We start from the raw sequence: 22,681 nt of genomic DNA, 5'->3' as shown, positions 1-22,681 counted from the left end.
CAGTGCCTTATGTGAATTCGATTGAGGGTAGACCTGAAATTCCCATGCCCCCATCAGAGCATGATGGGTTGTGGGGGTCGGTGGGCGGGGTGGCTTGTGCCTTTGCTGGCCGTATTGGGGGTGGACGGGTGACTCCCGCCGGGGGCGGCCTTTCCCCCACTGCCCACACATGAGCGACTTTCAGGCCCTGGTTATAGACAGTCAGGCCCTCACCGGGACGGTGAGCTTTCAGAGCTGGGGTGGGTGTGACCGGGTGTAATATTGATGACTTTTGTTTATTCCAATGCACATAAACCCACTTATTGATACACACATGCTCCCTCCCAGTGGGGGGGAGCATTGATGTTTAAGTGGAGCTTGGACTCCTAGATCGGGAGCGGAAGCCACAAGCAGGGGAGGGGATAAAAGGGACTAGAAAAAAACATCTAAAAAAAATTCTTTTTAGACGGAGCGTGTGGGGAGTTGTTTTGCTGGCAGCTTAAGGCTAATTTCAGGCCAAGCTAACTCCTGGCATAGCTCATATGTGTAGCTCCTTGGTCACTGGGTGTGCTTTGACTGCAAAGAGGCGAACATTAAGTGAACCCGTACTCAACCGGCGCCTTATCGCGAGGGAATAACCGAGAGAATCAGGGACAGGCTCGCGTATTGGCCTTTGTAAACATCACGCCATCAAGGAGTAGCCTCATAGGACCACCAGCGTACCAGGTAGCTGCCATTGTCTTGTTGTCTCTAGCCTCGTTATGTTTGTTAGGCTGCTATGACAAACAATTATCAGTGCTCATGTTCTGGAATGGTTATATTTTAATAATAATAGGAGCGGCGTCTGTGTGCGCAGACTGGTGGGCTCGCCATTTTCCTGCAGACTCACACCTAGGACCCACTGTGGTAGGTAGCTAACGTCCATATTACTGTTAAATTAATTGGGGGGAAGATTTGGGTTGAGGGTGCCTAGCGTATTTAATTGGTTGATGAGTAATTTCTCACACCCCATCTTTCTGTTCCACACACATAGGCAAACAATGGGTATGTAACATTCATGGGGGAGTAAGAGTGGGAATGGGATTTGTGTAGTTAGAAATGTGATTTTAAATTTAATGTGTTTGGACTTATGTATATTTTTGGTATGTTTCAGTGGCTCAGTGCTCAGGGGGTGGTTGTGCCGCTTTCTCTCCCTCCTGTATAAACCTCCAAGCCGTTTAGTGTATTAAAATTTAGTCAGGGCCAGATTTATTTTGATTTTATGTCTGTTTTGTTTTGTTTGATTGAGGCCATAATCCAGCATACGGTGTCTGTGTCAATTGGCTTGAAGCTACTTACAGCAGTGTTCACCATCGGCTTTTATTAGGTATTGCGGTGTGCGTCAGACGTGTGCTCGATTTGTTGTGGCTCATTTCGTGTACTACAAGCCACCTTAACTACTGTTTGCCGTGAGGTTCCCATGTGTGATTGTTATACCTGCTGTGGGTTTAGATTTTCAAAGCCATTGACACAGTACTGCGGCTTAGCCAGCCTCAAGTTAATTGCGTTTTTTTTGTATATTATGTATTTGTTTTGCCTTCACTATAGGGGGCGATAGTGAAGTTTTGTGCAATTTCTTTTTTTTATATTTTCTTCTATTGAAGAAAAATAAATAAAATATATTTTTTCTACTCTCATTCACTTGTCCTCTGGATCCTTTTGAATATTGTTGGGGAACCTTTGGTGAATTTAACATCTATCACCATATTACATATATATTGTGTATATAGTGTGTGTATATTGTGTTTGTGTGTGTGTGTGTGTGTGTGTGTGTGTGTGTGTTGTGTGTGTATGTTGTGTGTGTTTATATATTGTGTGTGTATATTGTGTGTATATGTTGTGTGTGTTTGTATATATATTGTGTGTGTGTATATGGTGTGTGTGTGTGTGTGTGTGTATATATATAGGGTGTGTTTGTATGTGTTGTGTGTTTTTGCATATGTTGTGTGTGTCTTTGTGTATATATATTGTGTGTATATATTGTTTGTGTATATACTGTGTGTGTGTGTGTGTATATATAAATATATATATATATATATATATATATATATATATATATATATATATAATGTGTATATATTGTTTGTGTGTATATATGTTGTGTGTATATTTTGTGTGTATGGTGTGTGTTTATATATATTGTATGTGTATATATTGTGTGTGTGTATATATTGTGTGTATCAAATCAAGTTTATTTGTATAGCGCTTTTAACAATAAACATTGTCGCAAAGCAGCTTTACAGAATTTGAACGACTTAAAACATGAGCTAATTTTATCCCTAATCTATCCCCAATGAGCAAGCCTGTGGCGACGGTGGCAAGGAAAAACTCCCTCAGACAACATGAGGAAGAAACATCGAGAGGAACCAGACTCAAAAGGGAACCCATCCTCATTTGGGCAACAACAGACAGCCTGACTATAATATTAACAGTTTTAACAGGTATAACCCTCAACTGTCCTCATGGGGCCGTCCTTCACAGGAGCGGTGCGATAAAACTCCGACCAGACACAGGACACCAGGATGGATCAAGCAGGTCCGAGGGGCAGAAGAGGCCAGCATCTCAATCCCAGGATCAACATGTAACTCAGAGGGACAGATTGGGGGGGGAGAGAGAAAGAAAACACGTTGTTAGGTATGCCCTAAAAATGTCAAGTATTAAATCTGTGTGGTAGTCTCGCAGAGACGAGAGTCTTTACATCAGGCATAACACACAACAATGGCATGTTAATATATCATGACCTGCTCTGGCTGGATGCTTGATTGGGTGATGGGAGCACACTCCTCAGCAATGATGAGATGCAGATGGGACCCTTAGGGCTGGCCAAAACAATTCAGTTACATTTCACCGGGTCTGGGACATGCGACAGAACGTCTGACGGCCGATTCCCTGCAGGCTACGATAGCCAGTCGAGGTCTCCACCCTCTCCACCAAAAGATTTCCTGTTGACTCCATGTAACTCAGAGGGACAGATTTGGGGTGGGGGGGAGGGAAAGAAAACACAGGTGGTTAGGTATGCCCAATATCACCTGAATAAGTAGGAACAGTATACATATTGCATTGAGTACAAGCAGGGACTCCGGCAACTAACTATGACAGCATAACTAAAAGGAGAGAGCCAGAAGGTAACACAGGCATGAGGGAGCCCCAGGACATAAAGCAGCCAGCCACTACACCGTCAACAAACTCAAGTGAGCAAGCGAGTGTGGACTGACAGCATCCATACATCCCAGTTTACCAAAACACTCTATGTCTGAGGACCCTCCAGATCTACTCCTTTACCTCATAAACACCATTAACAAAAGGCTTGACTAAACAGATATGTTTTCAGCCTAGACTTAAATGCTGAGACTGTGTCTGATTCCCGAACATTACTTGGAAGGCTGTTCCATAACAGTGGGGCTTTGTAAGAAAAGGCTCTGCCCCCTGATGTAGCCTTCACTATACGAGGTACCAGCAGATAGCCTGCACCTTTTGATCTAAGTAGGCGTGGCGGGTCATAGAGGAGCAGAAGTTCACTCAGGAACTGTGGTGCGAGACCATTTAGTGCTTTAAAGGTCAATAGTAGTATTTTATAATCGATACGAAATTTGATTGGGAGCCAATGCAGTGTGGATAAGACAGGCGTGATGTGGTCATATTTTCTAGTTCTAGTAAGGACTCTTGCTGCTGCATTTTGAACTAACTGGAGCTTGTTTATGCACTTATTGGAACATCCAGACAGTAAGGCATTACAATAATCCAACCTGGAGGTAACGAAAGCATGGACTAGTTTTTCTGCATCATGCAATGACATTAAATTTCTTATCTTTGCAATATTTCTGAGATGAAAGAAAGCTATCCGGGTGATGTTATCAATGTGAGTTTCGAATGAAAGACTGGGGTCAATAATCACTCCGAGGTCTTTTACTGCTGCACGTGAAGAAACAGAAAGGCCATCCAGAGCTACTGTGTAATCAGAAAACTTACTTCTAGCTGTATGTGGTCCTAGCACAAGTACTTCAGTCTTGTCAGAGTTAAGCAGAAGGAAATTAATAAGCATTCCTCAATTCTATTAACTGTGTATATGTTGTGTGTGTATATGTGTATGTGTATATATATATATATATATATATATATATATATATATATATATATATATGGTGTGTGTCTGTGTATGTATGTGTATATATAATCTCCTTCTCACCCCCGGCGGGGGGGTGGTATCCATGTCATCCTCAAGCTCGGGTCCTCTACCAGAGGCCTGGGAGTTTGAGGGTTCTGCGCAGTATCTTCGATGTTCCTAGGACTGCGCTCTTCTGGACTGAGGCTTCAGATGTTGTTCCTGGGATTTGCTGGAGCCACTCTCCCAGTTTGGGGGTTACTGCCCCAAGTGCCCCCACTACCACGGGGACCACGCAACCCTTGACCTTCCACATCCGTTCCAGCTGCTCTTTCAACCCTTGATACTTCTCAAGTTTCTCATGTTCCTTCTTCCTGATGTTGGCGTCAGCTGGGATCGCCACATCTATCACCACCACCCTCTTCTGCTCTTTGTCCATCACCACTATGTCCGGTTGGTTAGCCAGGATCTGTTTGTCAGTCTGGAAGCTGAAGTCCCACAGAACCTTGGCCCTGTTGTTCTCAGCCACCTTCTGTGGTATGGCCCATTGGGACTTGGGTACTTCTATTCCATACTGGTTGCAGATGTTCCTGTATACTATCCCAGCCACTTGGTTGTGCCTCTCCATGTACGCTGATCCAGCTAGCATCTTACACCCTGCTACTATGTGCTGGACTGTTTCAGGGGCTTCTTTGCACAGTCTGCATCTTGGGTCTGATCTACTCTGGTAGATCCTGGCCTCTATGGCTCTTGTGCTTATGGCCTGTTCTTGTGCTGCCATGATTAGTGCCTCTGTGCTGTCTGTCAGTCCTGCATTATCCAGCCACTGGTAGGATTTCTTGATATCAGCCACTTCCTCTATCTGACGGTGGTACATACCATGTAGGGGTTTGTCTCTCCAGGTTGTCTGTTCCTCCTCCTCCTCTGCACTCTCATCAGGGTTCTGCTGCCTGAGACATTCACTTAGCAGTTCATCCTTTGGGGCCATCTTTCTGATGTATTCTCGGATTTTCGATGTTTCATCCTGGACCGTGGTCTTGATGCTCACTAGCCCTCGGCCTCCCTCTTTCCGCTTAGTGTATAGTCTCAGGGCGCTGGACTTGGGGTGGAACCCTCCATGCATGGTGAGGAGCTTTCTAGTCTTGATATCTGTGGCTTCTATCTCCTCCTTTGGCCAGTTTATGATGCCAGCGGGGTATCTGATGACTGGTAGTGCGTACATGTTGATGGCTCGGACCTTGTTCTTACCATTCAGCTGACTTTTCAGGACCTGCCTTACTCTCTGGAGGTATTTGGCTGTGGTTGACTTCCTTGTGGCTTCTTCATGGTTTCCATTAGCCTGTGGGATGCCAAGGTACTTGTAGCTGTCTTGGATATCACCTATGTTGCCCTCTGGTAGGTCAATCCCCTCAGTCCGGATGATCTTGCCTCTCTTTGATACCATCCGGCCACACTTGTCCAATCCGAATGACATCCCTATGTCATCGCTGTAGATTCGGGTGGTGTGGATCAGCGAGTCTATTTCTCGCTCGTTCCTGGCATACAGCTTGATGTCATCCATGTAGAGCAGGTGGCTGATTGTTGTCCCACTACGGAATCGGTACCCGTAGCCGCTCTTCGTGATGATCTGACTGAGGGGGTTCAGGCCTATGCAGAACAGCAGTGGTGATAGCGCATCTCCTTGGTATATGCCGCACTTGATGTTGACTTGGGCAATGGGTTTTGAGTTGGCCTCTAGGGTTGTCTTCCACATTTCCATTGAGTTCTGGATGAAGGTCCTTAGGTTCCTGTTGATCTTATACAGTTCCAGACATTCCAGTATCCATGTGTGTGGCATTGAGTCGTAGGCTTTCTTGTAGTCAATCCAGGCAGTGCACAGGTTGGTCTGTCTCTTCTTACAGTCTTGGGCGACTGTTCTATCGACCAGTAGCTGGTGCTTGGCTCCTCTGGTGTTACTGCCAATTCCTTTCTGTGCCTCGCTCATGTATTGAGCCACATGCTTACTCATTTTTGCTGCAATGATGCCTGACAGGGCCTTCCATGTTGTGCAGAGACAGGTAATTGGCCGGTAGTTGGATGGGATGGGTCCCTTCTGGGGGTCCTTCATGATTAGGACTGTCCTGCCTTGGGTTAGCCATTCTGGGTGGGTTCCATCCCTCAGCAGCTGGTTCATCTGTGCTGCTAGGCGTTCATGGAGTGCAGTTAGCTTCTTCAGCCAGTACGTATGGATCATATCGGGGCCTGGTGCTGTCCAGCTCTTCATCTTTGACACTCTTTCTTGGACGTCTGCCATTGAGATGGTTACTGGTTCTTGTTCTGGGAGGTTGCTGTGGTCAGCTCTTAGGTCCACTAACCATTGGGCATCGGTGTTGTGTGATGCCTTTCTTTCCCATATGTCTCTCCAGTATTTTTCCACCTCAGCTCTTGGTGGGTCTGACTGGTTGTTGTTCCCCTGCCACTGAGAGTACACCTTGGCTGGTTCAGTGGAGAACAGCTTGTTTATTCTCCTGGCCTCTCCTTCCTTGGTGTATCTCTTCAACCGGGTGGCCAGAGCTGTTAGTCGCTGTTTGGCAGTTTCGAGTGCCTCTGGTATGGAGAGTGAGTTGTACTTCCTGGGTGCCCCTTTATTCACCATGTTCCCTTTCTGTAGTTCAGCTAGCTGGCTAACTTCTCTCCGTGCTGCCTTTATCTTGGCCTCTAATCGTCTCTTCCATGGTGGATACTGTTTGTTATGTCCCGAGCCCACCTTGTGTCCAAGCATCTCCATGATTACTGTTGCTGTACTGTGTATCAGCTTGTTGGTCTCAGTGATGGTTCTTGTGGAGATTGTCTTCAGAGCAGCATTCACATCTACTAGTAGATCTTCTGAAGGTACTTGGCAACTCAGCTTCGGTATTCGTCGGGGGCTCCAGGTTTCCAGTTGGGTCACGATCTTCCTTCTCAGGTCAGCAGCTCTTGTGTTGAGGCTGTTAGTTTTTGGGGCTTGGTACCCAATCTCTGGTTGTGGGGATGATGACATCTCCCCGCTGACCTGTCTTCCTGGCTCCCCCTTGCCGTAGCATCGTTGTTGTATTTCATTAATCTCTAGTTGTGATAGTAGATTTCGATTACGGATGTTGGAACACTGGGCTAATAGCTGTTTCTTTGTTAGCCTTGATTGTGGGTTTCGAAGTATCCAATGGTCCCACATTCGCTGCATGTATCCCCTCGCTCTGGGATTGCTTGTATAGTAGCATTCCAGCAAATCCGTATTTTCTGTCCTCGTCCATCGATGTCTTGTTCCAGTAGCCCATTTCATCATCAGTTTGCCCTGGTTCCCTAGCAACTGACGCAGACCTTGTTGACCCGGGCGACGTCTGAGCCGGTATGACTCTATCAGTTATGTCTTCACTCATTCCTGAGGTAGGCTGATATATCATGAGGGGTTTTTGCCTAAGAACCCTTACTGGATGATGTTTTGCCCCGACCGGGATTCGAACCCCGATCTCCTGCGTCGTAGTCAGTGAGTGTTACCACTGTACTATCCAGCTGATACAATATATATATATATATATATATATATATACACACACAAAATCAATCTGTTTGCAATTTAGCTTGTTTCTGTTCTGCCTAAGGTATGTGTCTGTGTAACGACCCTACGTGTGGGTGGAGCACAGAGGACGGCAGGACAGAGATCAGGTTTTATCAACTGGCTTTATTGCCACACTTTTCAGTCTAGCAATACTTCTTACAGAGACACACACACAACTGGCGTCTGGTTCAGGGTTGCGCCCCTCTGCTCTCGCTCTCCCTCCTGATATAGGGCGCAGTCACTGGGAAGACACACAAACAGGTTAATTGCTCTCAGGTGACGTGATTCTGCCACTTACCTTCCCTGACTCCGCCCTCCTGTCACAGACCGGCGCTTGACCACGCCCCCGCTGCCACATACCCCCACCGCCCGACTCAGGCCGGGCGGCCGTCCGGCCTGCAGCCGACTCCCCCCCCCCCCTTGACGGGAGAGGAAGTCCGCCACGACCATCTGCGCCCCCGGCCTGTGGACCACCTTGAAATTAAAGGGTTGGAGCGCCAGATACCAACGGGTGATCCGCGCGTTGGCATCCTTCATGCGGTGGAGCCACTGGAGGGGCGCGTGGTCCGAACAGAGGGTGAAAGGGCGCCCCAGCAGGTAGTACCGGAGGGCGAGAACCGCCCACTTGATGGCCAGACACTCTTTCTCTATGGTGCTGTAGCGCCCCTCACGCACCGACAGCTTCCTGCTGATATACAGGACAGGGCGGTCCTCCCCCTCCACCTCCTGGGACAAAACCGCCCCCAGCCCTCTGTCCGACGCATCGGTCTGCAACATAAAAGGGAGAGAAAAGTCAGGGGAGTGTAGAAGTGGCCCCCCACACAGTGCAGCCTTTACCTCTGAGAAAGCCCGCTGGCACTGCTCCGTCCACTGGACCGGATCTGGTGCCCCCTTTTTAGTGAGATCAGTCAGCGGGCTGGTGACGTCCGAATAATTAGGTATAAACCTGCGATAATAGCCAGCCAGCCCCAGGAACTGTCTCACCCCCTTTTTGGTCTTGGGCCTCGGGCAGGCCGCAATTGCTGCCGTCTTATTAATTTGGGGACGCACCTGCCCGTTGCCCAAGTGGAAGCCCAGATACCGTACTTCCACCCGCCCAATCGCACACTTCTTTGGGTTGGCTGTGAGCCCCGCTCGCCTCAGTGACCTAAGGACAGCCCTCAGATGTTCGAGGTGCCGCTGCCAGTCATTACTATAGATGATTATGTCATCTAAATATGCTGCTGCATACGTGGCATGAGGGCGGAGGACTCTGTCCATCAGCCGCTGAAACGTCGCGGGCGCCCCAAACAGCCCAAACGGAAGGGTGACGAATTGGTGTAAACCAAACGGTGTGGAAAAGGCCGTTTTTTCTCGGGATAGTGGAGTCAAGGGGATCTGCCAATATCCCTTCGTCAAATCCAGTGTCGAATAAAAGCGAGCAGTGCCGAGTCGATCGAGCAACTCATCAATACGAGGCATTGGGTACGCGTCGAATTTAGACACCGCGTTGACTTTCCTATAGTCCACACAGAACCGGACCGACCCGTCGGCCTTGGGTACCAAGACCACCGGGCTGCTCCAGTCACTGTAGGACTCCTCGACGATGCCCATTTCGAGCATGGTCTGAAGTTCTTCCCGAACCACCTTTTTTTTGTGTTCGGGTAGCCTGTAAGGGCGGCTACGCACTACCACCCCCGGGGGCGTCTCTATGTGGTGCTCTATGAGGTTAGTGCGACCGGGCAGGGGCGAGAACACATCCGAAAACTCGGTCTGCAACTGGGCGACCTCCGTGAGTTGGGTCGGGGAGAGGTGGTCTCCACAGGGGACCGGAGAGGTACGCGATGCCAATGTCCCTTTTTGAACCTCCGGCCCCAGCTCCGCCTTCTCTGGAACTACCGACACCAACGCCACGGGGACCTCCTCGTTCCAGAGTTTAAGCAGGTTGAGGTGGTAAATCTGTAGCGCCCCACCCCTGTCCGTTCGCCTCACCTCATAGTCGACGTCCCCGACTCGCCGTGTGACCTCAAAGGGTCCTTGCCACTTGGCGATCAATTTGGAGCTCGACGTGGGCAACAGTACGAGTACCTTATCTCCCGGAGTGAACTCTCTAAGGCGCGTACCCTTGTTGTACAGGCGGGCTTGCCGTTCCTGGGCCTGCCGCAAATTCTCCTGAGTTAGGTGCGTGAGTGTGTGGAGTTTTGCGCGCAGGTCCATAACGTACTGAATTTCGTTCTTACTTTGTGAAGGTCCCTCCTCCCAATTTTCCCGCAGCACGTCCAGGATGCCGCGCGGCTTATAATATAATAATTCAAACGGGGAGAACCCCGTGGAGGCTTGGGGGACCTCTCGCACTGAGAACAGCAAGGGTTCGAGCCACTTATCCCAGTTACGTCCGTCCTCACTTACGAATTTTTTAATAATATTTTTGAGGGTGCGGTTGAATCGTTCCACTAAACCGTCCGTTTGTGGGTGATACACGCTGGTGCGGATCGGCTTAATCCCCAATAACCCATACAGTTCGCGCAGTGTTCGTGACATAAACGTAGTGCCTTGATCAGTCAGAATCTCTTTCGGGATTCCAACTCGGGAGATGACGCGGAAGAGTGCCTCGGCAATACTGCGTGCTGAGATATTGCGCAGAGGCACTGCTTCCGGGTATCGCGTTGCATAGTCCACCAGAACTAATATAAAGCGGTACCCTCGTGCTGACCGATCTAATGGCCCGACGAGATCCATCCCAATTCTCTCGAACGGGGTCTCGATTAACGGTAGAGGGCGCAAAGGCGCTTTTGGAATGGCCGCTGGGTTTACTAACTGGCATTCGCGGCATGCCGTACACCACCTACGGACATCGCCGCGAATCCCCGGCCAATAGAAACGGGCCATTATTCGGGCTAGTGTTTTATCCTGCCCCAAGTGTCCGGCCATGGGATTAAAGTGAGCCGCCTGGAATACCAATTCCCGGCGGCTCTTCGGAATTAAAAGCTGCGTGACTCGCTCTTTAGTTTGAGTGTCCTGCGTCACTCGGTATAATCTATCCTTCATAATCGCGAAGTAGGGGAAGGACGGGGTGGCGTTCGGCGGGAGCGTTTGACCATCGATTACTCTCACTTGGTCAAACGCATGCCGCAGAGTCTCGTCTCGCGACTGCTCTAATGGGAAATCCGCGAGGGATTCCCCAAGAGAGAGAGGAGGAGCCGGCGGCTCCTCACTCTGACGCGGAGATGACGTAGACGGCTCTGTGACAGCTGCTCCCGCCAAAGCGACACCGGGACCTCCCCCTGTCAAATGGCAGGACCCACTCTCGACTAGGCGTGTCATTAAACCCCGAAATCCCGGCCAATCAGTCCCCAAAATTAGAGAGTGGGTAAGGCGAGGATTAACCGCCGCCTTTACTATGAATTTTTCCCCTCTGAAAATAATGTGGACCGACACCAAAGGGTAGCTGTGAACATCCCCGTGCACACATAACACCTTCACCCCTTGTGCTCCCCCCAATGCCTCGTTTTGAACCAGGCTTTGGCGAATTGAGGTCTGATTACAACCAGAATCCACCAACGCCTGATATGTAGCCCCTTGGATACTCACCGGTATGCGATACGCTCCGGCCCGATCGAGGGCGGCCTCTGGCGCGTCGGGGATCCGAACCACCGCGCCCACTTCCGTTGCCGTGCACTGCTGTTGAAGGTGGCCCGGCTCCCCGCAGCGCCAGCAAACCGGCCCGGGCTTTCCCTCTGCACCGGTGATCTGGGGCTCACTCACCTGAGGTGGGGGAGAGACAGACACAGAAGGGAGAAACGGGAGGGCACCGCGGGTGCGGCGGGCCGGCTGGGGGGGTGCCGGCCCCCGCCTCCGCGGAGGGGGAATGGGGCGAGGACAGGACACAGGAGGAGGGGGAGAGAGAGAGAGAGAGAAGAGGAGAGAAGAGAAGATGCCATCTGCTGTCCTGCCGCCGGGACAGCCGCCAGATGATCCTCCGCCAGCTCGACTGCCTGATCCAGCGACGCCGGGCGGTGGCACTGGACCCACTCCGCGGTTCCGGCTGGTAAGCGGGCGATGAACTGTTCCAGTACCACCTGGTCGACGATTCCCTCGGCGTCGCGATCGTTGGCCCTCAGCCACCGCCAGCAGGCGTCCCGGAGCTGCTGGCCGAACGCGAACGGCCGGCCGACTTCCTCCAGTCGCAGCGCGCGGAAGCGCTGGCGCTGTTGCTCCGGTGTGCGCCCCACGCGCTGGAGGACGGCCCGGCGAAGGTCCGCGTAGGCCAGCCGGCGGTCGGCGGGGAGCTGTAGCGCGGCCAGCTGTGCCTCTCCCGTGAGCAGGGGGAGGAGGCGCGCCGCGCGCTGCTCCATCGGCCACCCCGAGGCTTCGGCGACCTGTTCAAACAACGTGATGAAAGCCTCGGGGTCGTCCTGCGGGCCCATCTTGGTGACAATGAGGGGAGACGGGCCCGCGGCCGGAGCGCTGGTGGACCCCGCCGACGCGAGGAGATGCCGGAACGCCTCGCGATCTTCCTGCTGGGCCAGCACCAGGGCTTTGAAGCGCTGCTCCTGCTCCTTTCGGAGCGTGACGAGTGCCTGGTGCTGGCTTTGCTGAGCCGTGGCGAGGGCGTGGATCAGATCGGCGAACGGGGAGGATTCCATGGGGCTGCGGGTTTGGTGCTCCACTGTCCCGGGTTTCGGCACCACTGTAACGACCCTACGTGTGGGTGGAGCACAGAGGACGGCAGGACAGAGATCAGGTTTTATCAACTGGCTTTATTGCCACACTTTTCAGTCTAGCAATACTTCTTACAGAGACACACACACAACTGGCGTCTGGTTCAGGGTTGCGCCCCTCTGCTCTCGCTCTCCCTCCTGATATAGGGCGCAGTCACTGGGAAGACACACAAACAGGTTAATTGCTCTCAGGTGACGTGATTCTGCCACTTACCTTCCCTGACTCCGCCCTCCTGTCACAGACCGGCGCTTGACCACGCCCCCGCTGCCACAGTCTGGTATCTAAAATTGTGTGTGTACCCAGAGATTTGGCATGAAGGTCAGAATCACATCCCTCCTTGGTCTTTTCCATATTTCACTTAACACTTTGTTTGGAGTTTTACGGACCAGTGCTTTTGTATGTGTGCGCACGTGTGTATATATGTATGTAGAGATGAGAACTGAGGAAAAATAGTTCTCTTGTCCCTCAGACTACAGTAAAAAGGGTAGTAACACTGACGGGTAAATTGAATGCTGCTGATTTAATTTTCTGCTACTAGATTTATTCAACCTGCTGTCATATGGAAATTGACTTGAGGAAGTGGAAAGGATTTAAATGGCTTAATTGCAATCAAATGTGACCATTTCCCACTGTTTTCCACAAACTGTGTCCATGCAGTATATTTAGGCTAATCAGTACAATAGATACACACAGGCATGATAGTTGTACATGTTTTAAAAGCTTTTCAGTACAGATTCAAAATAAACATTAACTAAATCTTTTCATAGAACTTTCTCCAACACCAAATCAGAAGGTTAGGACAGTATATTGAAATTATAACTGAAAACGATGATGTTTAAATAATATTTTACCTGTATTGCATTCAAAACAACACAAGTGCATATTATTTGATTTTTTTTCTCATGATTTTTTTTTTCAAAGAAACATTTCAATTTGGTTTCTTGCAACACATTTCAAAAAAAGTTGGGATGGTAAAGCATTGAACACTTTATAATGTTGCCATTCCTTCTCACTACACTTGCGTACAAGATGTTTAGGGATTGAAAACACCAAGTGCTGAAGCATTTCAGGTGTTATTTTGTCCCGTTCTTCCTCCAAACAGGCCTTAAGGTATGTAACAGTATGCAGTTGTCATGGTCATATTTTTTGTTTCAGAATTCACCAGAATGTTCTCGATGTGGGACAGGCACCCTCTTCTTCCACAACTATGCTTTTGTAATGTGTGCAGAATGTGATTTTGATTGTCTTGTTGAAATATCCCTGGAAAAGATGTCGTCTTGAAGGCAGCATATGTTGCTACAAAAAAAATCTCCGTGTACTTTTCTGCACTAATGCTGCCATCACGTGGAGTCAACATGGAGCCAGAGTGTAGAATCAAACCTACAATTCAAGGGTGTTCTACACAGACTTACCTTTAGATCAGCTGCATGCATATGAAATGGAAATAAATCATCTAAGACAGGAAATTTTTCTTGGATAAAATTGTTTGTCAGTTGCACACATCAACCTGTGTGACTCAGTTATGCCTTCTGAGTAGAGAATAAATGAAGAGGGAACTGAACATTAACAGTTTATTGAAATTATTATTGCAAGGGTGATTTATAGTTGCTATATGACTATAGCTATAATTGGAATGTGCGGATTCTGTTGGCATTTGTAATTATTGTACCATCCACTATTAGAATAAAATCTGACAATATTGTTTGAAAATCTCGAGCAAGGCATTTTATTTTACAAAGAATAATAGTTCAGATATTGTTTCAACAATATTAAGTGTAACTGCCATCAGAGTCAGTTATGCAATTTATGTTCATTTAATATTTTGGGACAATTAAAAGAATGATTAACATTACTGACGAATAAATAATTGGGAACATCAAGCCTAGTAAATATATTTAAGGTTTAAATATAGCGGAACTAATGTTCGTCACTGTGAGGAAGGGGGGGTTTGTTTGTTGCTGCGCCCTATGCATGCATGCTCGTCGGAGCGTACCTGTGAAGTAAGGTTACCTGCTGTTTTAAGTTTATGAAGAGTTGGATTGTGAAGACTTCTCGAGCCTGAAGTTTCCTTTTACTCCCCTTGAGTTAACGCGGCCAATGAGGTATGCCGTTATTTGTGTTTAATTATGATAATTTATGTGAACTTATTCTAATCGCTGGTGCTGTTTACTTGATCACAGAATAACTCATGTTTCATTATCTGTATATTTAAGTTATATTTCCTTTGTGATATGTTTATTTTTATCATTATTCTCTATGAGAATATTCTGGAAGGCTGTAGAGTCATTTATGTTTTTGTATTTTATCTAGTTCTCACGGTGTTTTGACGGCATGTTGAAGGCATGGATGTGCAATAAAAGCCCGTAACTCCAAGAACGCCTTGTGCTGGTGTTTTCAACTGGAGGGGAGCTATATTAAGTATCAATGTATAAATGATAGTGCAAATAGCTATGTAACTAGATGTCTTTGGGGTTGTTGAGGCATGGAAGACTGGGAATACCATCTAGCCAACAATTCAGTTCGTAGTCCTTTGAGGGTAAATGCTTTAGCTTTCGCAACATTGTGTTCCCAAAAGCTGATGTCATGGGAAATTCTTTCGCCTTTGTTGTTTTTTTAACTGGCCTTCTGTGTAGGGACGCTTCGGGGGTACATTCACATATCTATGTAAGTAATGCTCAGCCACAAGTCTGCATTAATCCAATCATTTTGAGGAATTTTGCACAGATCATGACCACCAATAAACTCTAATTTTTGCATACATCAATGCTTTGCTTCTTTCTAACCTAAGATTATCCAAGTAATTTGGTAGTAGAGCTTTTTTAGCTGTAGTTTTCTTTGGACAACAGTTGTTGGACATCTTCAATATTGCTTGCTTTCAGTATGTGAACAGTATGTCAACAAAGTTTGTGTGTCCCCCAGGACAAGGGTAGTATAGTTTGGTCTAGGGTACCAACTTCATATTTTGTACATTTGCTAATCAAATCAAGCTCTTTCCAGTGGTATAACTGTTTTTATGGTAGACCTGGTCATACATTTGTAATATGCATTTGAATTATAGGCGCAAAATGTTTATTATTTTTAAAGCCTAATAAATCAAAGTTTGATTTATTTTGAACACATACCTAGTTGGCTAAAGAGTACTATAACATGAGTAATAAATAAGAAAATTTGAAAGATCTGGTGTGCTTTAATATAGAGATACGGGGCGGCAAAGTTGCTCCAAAGCACATTTTTTAAAATGATTTTCAGCAAGCCATAACTTGGCAAATATTGAACTGTGAACTTTCTATTTTAGTATTTAAAGGCACCTGGCATTGAAGAATAAACCTTGAAAATTTCATGCATCTTGCATGAATAGTTTAAAAGTAATGACTTGTGGAAGTTAGGTCTGTTTTCTGTAGCATGCATTTCAACAGTGAAATTGGGGCCACGCCCCTTTTTTAAGCCCCTATATCTCAAACTAATGAAGGTCCAAGCCTAAAATTTTGTACACTATTTATTGGGCACACTGACAGTATTTCCAGAAAGTATGAAGCAAATCTGAGATGGTCAGTGGCGAGGCCTCTGGTGATTTCACATGGATTGACCCTCTTTTCAACTTGTAAATGTTGCTGGAGGATGCAGAACATTGCAGATGCAAGATGCAGATGGCTTCCAGCCTGATCAGTGGCCTGGCAGGTGAAAAAGAGCGCTGGACCGAACAGAGCAAGGAATTTGTTGCTCAGACAAAGAGACTCGTTGGTGTGTTTTTCATGTAGCAACATTTCACTCAATCGTCATATTTGTGGTAGGAGACTGGAAACTCAGCAAAGTGTCTGAGGTCTAATTGGAGTTGTGCTAGGATTTGTTACCAGTGATGAATTTCAAGTCCATTCAGTTTCTTCAAAAATAATAATAATACTAAAAAAAAAAAAAAAAAAAAGTGTCACAGTGGTGCAGCGGTTACCACTGTTGCCTCACTGTAAGCAGGTTGTGGATTCAAACCTACTAGTCAGATGAGCCCTTTCCATGCACAGTTTGCATGTTTGCCTTGTGTCTGTGTGGGTTTCCTCCAGGTGCACAATGTTTCCCACAGTCCAAAGACATGCAGATTAGTTCAACTGGCTACTTGGCTACTCTAAATTGCCCAAAGTTGGGAATGTGAGTGTGAATGGCTCTCTGTGTTAGCCCTGTGATAGTACACCAGGGCGTTGTTCTGTAAAACGTAATATAGCGGAGCCTATTGTTGGGTTCCCCCCGGACCTGTTGGTATGTAACACATTCCCATGTCTGAAGTAAACGTGCTTGCAATGTACTGACTGGTTGTCCATCTCATCTTTGTTAACATACGTCCAAGTGTTAACATAACATGGTGTCAGAAGAAAAACGGAAAAGTAAAGGACGAGGAAAGATGAACTAAACCTGTAAATTGTCGGAAGAAAACAAAAAAAACAAGATGACAGAAAACGGCAGAGATGTGGATGAACGAGCAACGCTGCCACAGTTAGCAATGGTGCCACAGCTAGCGCCACCAGGCAAGTTCGACTTCGCCAATACAAAAGAATGGCAGAGATGGATGAAGCGTTTTGAACGGTACAGGATAGCATCGGGGCTAGACAAGCAATCCCAGGAGTTTCAGGTGAATGCTTTTATGTATGCCACTGGCGATGACGCCGAAGATATCCTGAATGTATTACCACTGATGGAGGCGCAGAAACTGTCATATCAAGCAGTAATGGAGGCTTTCACTGCACACTGTGTAAGCAAGAGGAATGTCATCTTTAAAGAGCGTGCTTCAACAGGAGGAACCAAGAGCCCGGTGAGGGTGTTGAATCTTTCATAACTGCAGTGCACACACTGGTGGAACATTGTGAGTTTGGAGCCCTGAGAGAGCAGCTTATAAGGGACAGAATTGTGGTCGGCATACGAGATGCTAAGTTGTCAGAAAGCTTACAGTTGGATGCAGATCTGACATTAGAAAAAGCTATGACAAGAGTGAGACAGAGTGCAGCAGTGAAAAAACAACAGCCAGTGCTGCGTGGGACAGAACAGACCGCAGGACATGTTGAAACAATACAAAAAAGGAGCACCAGGGGGCAACAGGCAGTGAAAGAGAAAACGAACACACAGTCATCTGGATGCAGCAGGTGTGGACATGTGAGGAAACATCTGTGGAAGGACTGCCCAGCTCGTGAGGCCAAGTGCAGGAAGTGCCATAAAAAGGGACACTTTGCAAAGAAATGCAGGTGTACGAGTGGTGTCCATGACATTTCCGTGGCACAAATAGAGAGTCAAGATGAGGAAGACTTTGCCTTTTTGGGGGAGATGTGCTCAGAGGAAAGTGATGAGTGGGAAGAAAAGCTGCAGTTGAATGGAGAATCGACTGTTTTCAAACTGGACTGCAGCGCAACTGTTACAGCAATCCCAAGCAGCATGTTCTCCATTAAAAAGCATGGGACTCTGCAGCCACCAGGTAAAGTGCTATATGGACCAGGAAACCACAGACTGGAGGTAAAAGGGTGATTTAAAGGGAAGCTGTGCTTTGAAAGGAGAGCAACTGAGCAACACATTTATGTAGTTGAGGGACTGTGTAAGCCACTGCGAGGTCTCCCTGCATTAAAAGCTCTCACTCTCATTCAGCTGGTCTATGCAGTGCAAGCCCAGCAGGAGGACTTTAAAGCTCAGTACCCCACAGTATTTTCCGGCTTGGGGAAATTAAAGGAGCCCTACAAAATCGAATTGGAACCCAGAGCTGTGCCATATGCCCTGTCGTCCCTGTGGCAAGTGCCCCTGCCAATGCGGGAAAAAGTACGAGCAGAGCTGAAACACATGGAGGACATGGGGGTGATTTCCAAAGTGATTCAACCCACACCCTGGTGTGCTGGCTTGTGCCTTGGGTGCCACGAACAGCCGGGGAAGATTCGGCTGTGTGTGGACCTAACTCCCAGCAGTAGACCACACCCTAGCCATGCTGACCGGGACAAAAGTGCTTACGAAGCTGGATGCCACCTCTGGCTTCTGGCAAATCCCATTGTCAGAGGAGAGCTCACTCCTCACAACTTTCATTACCCCATTTGGGCAATATGCATTCAACCGCCTACCGTTCGGGATTTCCTCAGCTCCAGAGCATTTCCAGCGTCGCATGTCACAGATGCTGGAGGGCTGCGAGGGGGTTGTATGTCATGCTGATGACATAGTCATGTATGGAGAGGACATGCAGCAACACAACGAGAGACTGCACCAAGTCCTGAACAGGATGAGAGAAGAGGGGCTGACACTGAACGAGAAATGTGAGTTCACCAAAGACAACGACATGTTCGTGGGGCACCGGGCAGATGGGGTGACACCGGATCCAGGCAAGGTCAAAGCGATCATGGAAATGCCAGAACCAACCGGAGTTGAAGGGGTGAGGAGAGTGATGGGAATGGCCAACTACTTGGGCAAGTTTTTACCCCACCTTGCCTCATACACCCGCCCGATAAAAGATCTGCTCAGTGAAAAGACCGAGTGGTGCTGGGAAGCACCACAGAGAGAGGCATTTCAGAGACTGAAAGCTGAACTGAGCTCACCACGAGTGCTGGCCCCGTACTCCCCAACAGCAGAGACATGCATATCGGCTGATGCTTCATCTTATGGCCTAGGAGGAGTCCTAAGCCAACAGCAGACAGATGGAAAATGGAGGCCAATAGTGTTCATCTCCAGAGGTATGTCCAGGGCGGAAAAACATTACGCACAGATCAAGAAAGAGGCTTTGGTGGCCACGTGGGCTTGTGAACGCCTGTCACCATATCTGCTGGGACTGAAGTTCAAGTTAGAGACGGATCACAAGCCTCTGGTGCCACTGCTGAGCACGAAAGCACTGGATGAGCTCCCTCTGAGAATACTAAGGTTCCGGTTGAGGCTGATGAAGTTCACATTCGACATTGTGCTCATGCCTGGGAAATAACTGATAACAGTAGACACATTATCAAGAGCCCCTGTGAAACACACATTTACACAGGAGGAAAGGGACAATGAGGCAGAGGTCAAAGTGTTTGTGGACGCAGTCATACAAAGCATCCCTGCTACTGAAGCAAGATTGAAAGGTGATTCAAGAAAAGCAAAAAGCCGACCCTGTCTGTGCAAAGCTCATCAAATACTGTCAAACCGAGTGGCTGGAAAGACATGCACTGCTGCCAGATCTGGCCCCGTACTGGCCAGAAAGAGAAACCCTGGCCGTGGCAGGTGAGCTGCTTCTCAGAGGCCAGAGAATCGTGATTCCCCACTACATGAAACAAGAAATCCTTCACCACCTCCACAATGGCCACCAGGGTATTGTTAAGTGCAGAGCAAGGGCACGCCAGTCTGTCTGGTGGCCAGGACTGTCTGTCCATATCAGTCAGCTCATGGAGAACTGTAACACATGTTCACAGCACAGGGCAGAGCACAGAGAGCCTCTGCTGACCACGCGTGTACAAGAGGGGCCCTGGCAAAGAGTGGGCACGGACTTATTCTTCTGGGAGAAAAAGACTTACCTTCTTATAGTGGACTATTTCTCATGCTACATTGAAGTAGCCCACCTCAACATAGCCTCTGTCAACACTGTCATTGCGGCTCTGAAAGATGTATTCAGCCGCCACGGAGTACCTGAGACAGTTATGTCGGATAACGGCCCGCAATACAGCTGTGAACTCTTCAAAGACTTTGCCACAGAGTACGGGTTCACACATATTACCAGCAGCCCAAGATACCCGCAGGCGAACTGAGAAGCTGAGCGGGCGGTGGCTACGGTGAAAGGACTGTGGAAAGGAGGAGGTGAGAAGCTAAAGGCTTTGATGACATATCAGGCCACACCCGATATGTCATTTAACAGGCGTACACTCTGGTGGACAGGATAGATGGATGGGTGGATACATGAGGCCCAATAGGAGTAACCTTCATTTTGAAGAGTGCCAATAATTCCTGAATTGACTGTATTATGTTTTTCCAGTCAAACAAATCATGAGCAAACAAGATATTCAGATACTGTATATTATTCATTGTAATTAATCCAATTGTACCAAATAAGTATCAGCTAAGTTAAATTTTCAAAACTGATAAAATCAACATAGTTCCTGTTTTTTTTTCTTCTTTTAACTCAGATTTTTGTGTGTATCTTGTTTTCATCAGGAGATGTTTTGTTGGCCACAGCCTTCCTCTCCTACTCTAGCCCATTTAATCAGGAGTTTTGCAACCGGACAAGTGGCAAAGGGAGATGAAGACACAGAACATTCCCTTTGGCTCTTACCTGAACCTAGCCCAGATGCTGATTGATGCACCAACCATCAGTGAGTGGAACCTGCAGGACCTCCCTAATGATGATCTGTCTATCCAGAATGGCATAACCGTGGCTAAAGCAGCACGATTTCCACTGCTTATCGACCCACAGACACAGGGCAAGACCTGGATCAAGAATAAAGAGTTCAAGAATGAACTTCAGGTAAGGAAAAGGACAATGCCTCTCAAGGTGACTCTTTAGGCATGATATTTTAACCAGTTGTATGAAATAAACTTAAAAGTTAACCTGACTTTTAAATGGAATTCCTGCCATATTTAAGTTTCACAAAGACTTTCTTCACAGGCTATGATTTTCTTCGTACTCATTGGATAAATGGCAGCCTGAAATTTTCAAGTGTGTTCATGGCATAACTGATTTAAACCTACAAACCTCCACAATACCCCATAAAAAGCAAAGCTTACAGAGAGGTGAAAATGACAAAATGCCTACTAAACAGTGCTGGAGCAATGTGTGCTAAATCTTCCAGTAATGCAGCTCAGCCACTGCAGAGTATCACCATACCATACCACAGACACCCAAAAACTTTTCCAACTTTTATGGAGCTCTCATAAGATATTTGCATTTTTTCAACAGAACAGAATACCACATTTCTTGCTCCTGTGAACAATTTATGCATAAATTTGTAAATAGCTTGACTATCAGTTACTGTAAGTTACTGGGACGATGCTAACCTAGTGTGGTCTTCTGCTGTTGCATGTTGAGATGCTTTTCTGCTCACCATGGTTGTAAAGATTTGTTTACGAGTTGCTATGATTTCTTCCTGGCAGCTCAAACCAATCTGGCCATTTTCCTCTGACCTCTTATCAACAATGCATTTCCACCCACAGAACTGTCATTCACTCAATGATTTTGTTTTTTGCACCATTCTGTGTGAACTCTAGAGGCTGTTTGTAAAAACCCCAAGAGATCAGCAATTTCTGAAATACTCAAACCAGTCCATCTGGCACCAACACCCATGTCACAGTGAAAGTCAGAGAGATCACAATTTTTTGCCATTCTGATGTTTGAAGTGAACATTAACTGAAGCTCTTTATTTGTATCTGCATAATTGTATGCATTGTGCTGCTGTCAAGGGATTGGCTGATTAGAGAACTGCATAAAACAGCAGGGTGTACCTAATAAAGTGACTGAGGAGTGGAATTGAAGAGAACATAATATAGTTTGATATACATACCCACTTTGTGTTTAAAATGAAAGATGTCCAGTGTTTCGGATTCCTTGTACATTGAACCATAGCTATAAAACAAAGTTAAAGCTTTTCAAGATTTTTTCCTCTAATAAACCTCATTCATCATTTTTAAAGGTCTCTTGCATTCCCAAAGGTCCACTTTTGCTTGGCCACTTTGAGTTCAAGCTTATATTTGAATGGTTGAGAGTCCTTGCATAAATACAGCTCATCTTTCCTCATCTCTGGTAATGGCTTCTTCTGGGTGAAAGTACTTAAGCCGTGTGTGTGTGTGTGTGTGTGTGTGTATTGTCGCAGATCGCATCGCTGAATCACAAGTACTTCAGGAATCACCTGGAGGACAGCCTTCTATTAGCAGAAGAAGTAAACCCTGATGACCTCCTAATGGCAATTAAATTAAAGGTGAGGTTGAAAAGCATTTCAAATATGAGGAGAGGGTTTAAAATAGAATCGAATGATGGATGAGAATAGATTGTTGGTTTGGGACACTAGAGTAGGTTTGTTATTTTTCTTCAAAGCAAATGTAGTCCATTCGTCATAACATTTTCTTCTTGACTTTTGCTAAAAAAGCAATATTTAAGTCTAACTTACTATAGCAACATGTTCCCTGACTTTAATTCAGTTTGATGCTAATTCCATGGGTGATTTATATAATACAGTGTGATGATATTTGAAAACATCTTCACCAAAGACAATATACATTATGTATCAAGATGTAATTCTGCTGAGGTTGTGCTAACAAATGACAAGGAGTGTCAGATTATTGGTGAGCTTTCATATAAATTCAAGTGTTTCAGGATTCTT

At 46.9% G+C, this 22,681-nt stretch overlaps 1 protein-coding gene across 1 annotated transcript in view; it reads left to right on the top strand.

The window, feature by feature from the left end:
• The window catches only part of LOC132885922 (terminal nucleotidyltransferase 4A-like), a 92,559-nt gene extending 70,364 nt beyond the window's left edge, over positions 1–22,195 (top strand). The window contains exons 14-15 of the mRNA XM_060920455.1: positions 20,523–20,832; positions 22,175–22,195. Of these exons, the coding sequence (XP_060776438.1) occupies positions 20,523–20,562 (40 nt within the window). The 3' untranslated portion in view covers positions 20,563–20,832; positions 22,175–22,195. The remainder of the gene's footprint in view (positions 1–20,522; positions 20,833–22,174) is intronic.
• Positions 22,196–22,681: the final 486 nt, after the last annotated feature.

The sequence above is a fragment of the Neoarius graeffei genome, chromosome 5 (genome assembly GCF_027579695.1).
Source record: "Neoarius graeffei isolate fNeoGra1 chromosome 5, fNeoGra1.pri, whole genome shotgun sequence".
Taxonomy (NCBI): domain Eukaryota; kingdom Metazoa; phylum Chordata; class Actinopteri; order Siluriformes; family Ariidae; genus Neoarius; species Neoarius graeffei.
Note: the sequence above shows the minus strand (reverse complement) of the source record. Positions and strands in the feature narration are given on the sequence as shown.